Source organism: Arachis ipaensis, chromosome B03 (assembly GCF_000816755.2).
Source record: "Arachis ipaensis cultivar K30076 chromosome B03, Araip1.1, whole genome shotgun sequence".
Lineage (NCBI taxonomy): Eukaryota > Viridiplantae > Streptophyta > Magnoliopsida > Fabales > Fabaceae > Arachis > Arachis ipaensis.
This window is the reverse complement of record NC_029787.2, coordinates 39,650,429-39,656,143: the sequence shown is the minus strand read 5'-3', so window position 1 is coordinate 39,656,143 and position 5,715 is coordinate 39,650,429. Positions and strand designations below refer to the sequence as shown.

Here is a 5,715-nt window from a genome sequence, read left to right as displayed (position 1 = left end):
TGAGTGATTAAATATATTTTATAAAGTAATAATTATGAAATGAAAATAAATTTATTGCTCTAAATTATTAAAAGAAGTATTGAGTACTCTTTAACTAAAACTTTTATTATAAATTTATTACAAAAAAAATATATTTATGTTTCAAATTAATATAGATGCTTGGGATAAAATATTAAAAATAAAAAAATATGCATTTGTATTCTCATATTAAAAAAATAAATGAAGTCATTTTAAACACAAAAATACTACGTTATAAGATAATTATAAAAAGTTGTCAAACATAATAATTTTATTATCAAAATAGTATTTATATATTGTGTTAAATTATTGTAACATAATAATTTTTAATATACTTTAATTTAATTTTTTTAGTTTTTATTTTAATTTATATTTTCATATTTTAAAATTTTGGTAATAATATATATTTTTTATAATTTTAAAATAAAACCAGGAGAAATCTGACTTAAATACAAACATAATGATAGAAGAAGAATACAAGAATATTGATATTTTATCTCATAATTTTTTATAATTTTAAAATAAAACCAGGAGAAATTTGACTTAAATACAAATATAATGATAGAAGAAGAATACAAGAATATTGATATTTCATCTCATGTATTTAAATACATGGCATAAATAAAAATTAATCCTTCTTATTATAAAATTATTTTTCATTTAAAAATTTAACAAATGCCAAAATTTGATCACGGTAAAATGGGTCATAATTTTATAAAAAATCTAAATACTATATTAAATATTACAAATAGTGATTGGATAAATAATTTTCAAATTCTAAAATTAAAAACATAGATAACGCTTTACATATTTATATGAGTTACTGAATCAATTTTTATTGAATAACTATTTTAAATATCAATTATAAAAAAATGCTACTATATTAGCCAATAATAATAATCATGAGACACGTAACATTATTTATTATTAAAAAATATATTAATTTAATAATATTAAATATGTAATAAATTCCTAATGTGAAATGTTAAAATATAAACACAAAAAATAAAGATAAATTAGAGTATAACAAATAAACTATTTTTTAAAAAATATTTCTGCAATCTTAACGGACAAAATACTCATCATATTGTTAATTTATCATAATAAATTTAAAAAATAAATTTAAAAATGTCACAAATTAATGGACGATATTCAAACTTTGAAAAAAATCAATGAAAAAAATATAATAGAAGAATATTATTTTTAAAATATTTTCTGTTTCAGAATAAAATTAAACAAATTTAAAATAATTAAAATCACCTTTATACGTGACATAAAAGTTAACTTTAATCATGATAACTAATTTTACTCTTATGAATTTAAATTATGCTTATTATCTATATTGCTCTTTAAAAATATAGGTCTGGAATCACATTATAATGAAGTTGTTCAAGTAAAAGATGTGGTGATGTCCTAACTGGTTAGTACCCTATATATTTAAAACATGTAATAACGTCATTTTAAGTCATTTTTCCTATGATAAATTAAAATTTAATAATGTATAAAATATAACATAAACACCAAAAAAAAAAACAAAATAAAATACAATGAATAAACTAATTTTTAAAAATATTTTCGCAATTTTAGCGGACAAAATCTTCATTATATCGTTATTTTGTCATAATAAATTAAAAAAATTAAATTAAAAATATTATAAATTAATAGACGACATTCAAAACTTTTAAAGAAATACAATAGAAGTATTATCATTCTGAAAATATTTTTTGTATATTTTAGAATAGTTGAGAATAAAAATTTACTCTATCGAATATTCCACCTCATATATTACTTAGAACTTTAAACTATGACGATTTTATATTACCTATTTATTTATTGTGTGGTTTTATAATTTAACATTTTAAAGTGTTTTATAGTAATTTTAATTTCAACAAAATATGATATAAATAAAATCATGTCAATATTAAAATAAAAAATATTTATCTAATAAATTTGAAAAGTAAATAATATATTAACAGAAAAATAAAATTAATTTCTTAAAAACAATAGAAAAGCGGCCGAAATAAAACTACTTTACACAACACATCAAAATTAAATTCCAAATAAATAAACAATCTTTCATATTTAATTAAGAATTTTAAATTTTAGACCCTATTTGATGGAAAACAAAATATTTTGAGGCGCCTATTTGCCCTAAAAGGAGGTTGCAATAGCAGCATTACCAAATCTTGGACTGAAAAAAAAACACACTCAGAAATCAGAACCAAAATACCCAACCATGACAAACTTCTACCGCGAAACCGACCTCCCGGCTTTCTGAGCGGTAAAACGCCGGAGCATCATCGTCGTCGCTACGCTCTCCGCCGCGGGTGGCGTTCACGTTCTTCTCATCTTGCTCTGCTTCTGATGCTACCTCCTACGCAGCGCCTCTCTTCTCTTCAACAAGGACCTCAGTGACTTCTCTCCTTCACATCCTCTTCTACCTCACCCGTATGCATTCTTTCTCATATCTAAAACATTGTTTCCATTATCCAGCATCGCTCGAATTTTCAAATGCTAGCCTCTTGTTTGATGAAATGTCTGTAGATTTTGCGGCCATGCTTTGATGAACCTTTTTTGGAAGAGAAAGTACACAAATTGATTTTTAGTTAGCTAACATTAGTCAACCCTAGTGTAGGTGTAATTGGATTTATTTTCCTCGTTAAACACTGGTTAGGACTTAATTAATTTGAATCAATTGCATGAAATATGACATACATTCGTTAGTACAATGTATTTGTTTAAATGTAACCCATGGAGAAGTGTTTTATTAGAAGCAGCATCTACTGTGTTTCAAGTTCTAACTGCCTTGAGCATTGCATTATAGAACTTTGTGATTTATGTGTTTTAGTGTGGATTAATTTACTGTCTATATCAGCAAATTAAAAACCATAAACAAGACAAAAACATAACTTTTTGAAATTACTTCTTCACTTTGAAACTGATAATCTTAATAGTAGTTGTATAGTATGCCCTAAGATCCTCTTTGTGGGTAGAAGTAGTATTTATGCTTTTTAGTTGAGTTACTTGTTTGTTGATGTATTGATGTCTTAATTTATGCACAGGAAAAGAAGAATCGTCAGTGACTCTATCATGTCAGAGACATCCGAGAAATCAGGTTCTAATGAACCAGTTTCCCCTGACACTGCTGCTGAATTATCATCATCAACGATTTGGGACCATTTTACTGCATTGCAAGGCACCAAGAACAAGGCTAAATGCGACTATTGTGGTTGCGTGGTCAAATATGAAGATGAAACAAGTGCTATGCGTTCACATTTGAATAGATGTGATGCTAACACAAGCATTGATGGGAATAAAATACAAAAAACAATTTCTTCCATGTCAGATAGTGAAGAGGAGGGGTATGAAGATGGTCTTGGATCTTCCGAAGATACCTTCAAATTTGACCAAGAAGCATCTCAAAGGGCACTTACGAAGATGTTTGTAATAGATGAGCTGCCATTTTATCTCGTGAAGTCTGAACGCTTTAAAAATTTTCTACGTTCCATACAACCCCTGTTTGAGATCCCCTCACATGTTGCATTAATACAAGATGTTGTTACACTTTATCGTGAAGAAATAATAAAATTGAAAGAATATTTTTCTATTCATTCTCAAAGAGTTTGCCTTATCACTGAACCATGGACGTCAAGTCATGGATTAGATTTTATGAAAGTGACTGCACAATTCATTGATAATGACTGGAGGCTGCAAAAGAAAGTATTGAATTTTTGCCAAATCACTGGCTATTCAGAAGACGAAATGAATGAGTGCATTGAAGTTTGCTTAGGTAATTGGAAGTTGAATGAGGTTTTTAGTTTAACAGGTGATATTGCATCCTCGGATGATCCAGGTACTCAATATCTGGAAAAGAGAATAGGCTCTTGGGATAGCATATTCTTGAAGGGTGGGTATATTCATGTGCAATGTTGTGTGCATATTGTCAGCCTGATTGTGAAGGAAGCATTGAAAGAAATTCATGACTCTATTATAAGAATTCGTGGTGCAGCCATGTATATCAGATCTAGTCCTTCAAGAACAGTAAGATTTAGAAAGTGTGTTGAACATGAGAAGATTCATTATAAAGGTCTTATTCAGCTAGATGTTGAAACTGAGTGGAATTCAACCTATATTATGTTAGAGGGTGCTGTGAATTATCAAAAGGCATTTGAATTATATAAGCAGCGAGACCTTAACTATGTTGATGAGTTAAGTAGTGAAAGTGGGAAAGGCATACCTTCAGAAGACGATTGGAAATCTGCTCAATCAATGCTACCAGTTCTAAAATTCTTTTATGATTGTATTTTGCGAATTTTTGGTACCTCTTGCATTACTAGTGATATATACATGAAAGAAGTATTTGCTATTGGAAGGAAGATCCATCATTATCATGAACATGATGATGCTAGTATAAGTAGGATGGCTAGTAGGATGAAGAATATATATGACAAATACTGGGGGAATTCTAATGCAATTAACATGTTATTGATTGCTGTCGTGCTAGATCCCAGATTGAAGTTGGGTTATGTCAATTGGAATCTTGATTACTTCTTTGGCTCTGAAAAAGGAAGTGAGTTGAAAACGAAGTTGCTTTCCTGTCTTGGTTCACTTTATTGTTATTATCAAGTTACACACAAAGGGTCTCAAGATGATCAACATGCACAAATTGATGAAGATGATGATCTCTATGGTATGCGTTTATATCTGCAATCAACTGGCAATAAATCACATGTTAAATCTGAGCTTGATAGGTATTTGGAAGAAGAATGTGAGCCCTTGAATAAACAAGCAGAGTTTGATCTATTGAATTGGTGGAAGAGCAAGTCGAGCCGATTTCCCATCCTTGGAAGCATGGCTCAAGAGGTGTTGGCCATTCCTATTTCTGCGGTAACCTCAGAGTTTGCATTTAGTGCCAAAGGAAGGGTTATAGATCTCTATAGAAGTTGCTTACCACCCAAATTTCTGGAGATGCTTGTTTGTACAAAGAGTTGGTTAAAAGGACCTAGCTCATTATCTGCAGAGATGATCTTTTTGGAGGATGACAATGAGGATGATGAGATCTTTTCGGAAGATGATAATGAGGATTACAATGATGATTCCTAGTTTGGTAAGATGATATTGATGTCTAACATATTTTAGTTATTTTATTCACTATATATTTTGATAAGTATTCTGCCATTTTTATTTGTTTACTTTATTTATTTATTTTGTAGAGATGAATCGTCAAGAAGATGTTTCGATCATTGCTTAGTCTTGACGGCCGAAGTTTAGTTTTAAGATCCTTATTTTATAATGAACCTTATTTCTAGTCACTCACTCACTCTCTTGCTGGTTTTGGATTAAAGTTGACATGATGTAGTGAACAATCTATTATTGGCATTGATAGTCATTTTGCTGTTTAAGAATTTTATGCTATACTAAATTTTCTTACTATGTGCTTGTTTCCTTTAAAAACAAATTTGACTCGTGTTTCTATTAGGAAGAGTGGGAAGTCACTTATCTTGAATCAACGAATCACGTGTGCAATATTTTAGTCTCCTGTTCTGCTATATTAATAGCTTTTTTTATATATTTAATTAGTTACATTGAAATTTTGAATCACCATTCATACTATTAATTGCTTCCTTCTAATTCTGAGAAAAAATAATTGCTTCCTTCTAATCACATATGCATGTATGTATAGAATTTTATATTTTA

The 5,715-nt window shown here is 28.6% G+C and overlaps 1 protein-coding gene across 1 annotated transcript; it reads left to right on the top strand.

The window, feature by feature from the left end:
• On the top strand, positions 2,170 to 5,451 carry LOC107630365 (zinc finger BED domain-containing protein RICESLEEPER 2-like). The gene is made up of 3 exons (XM_016333471.2): positions 2,170 to 2,466; positions 3,081 to 5,125; positions 5,232 to 5,451. Exon 2 carries the CDS (start codon positions 3,109 to 3,111, stop codon positions 5,119 to 5,121), a length of 2,013 nt encoding a protein of 670 aa, XP_016188957.1. The 5' UTR covers positions 2,170 to 2,466; positions 3,081 to 3,108; the 3' UTR covers positions 5,122 to 5,125; positions 5,232 to 5,451.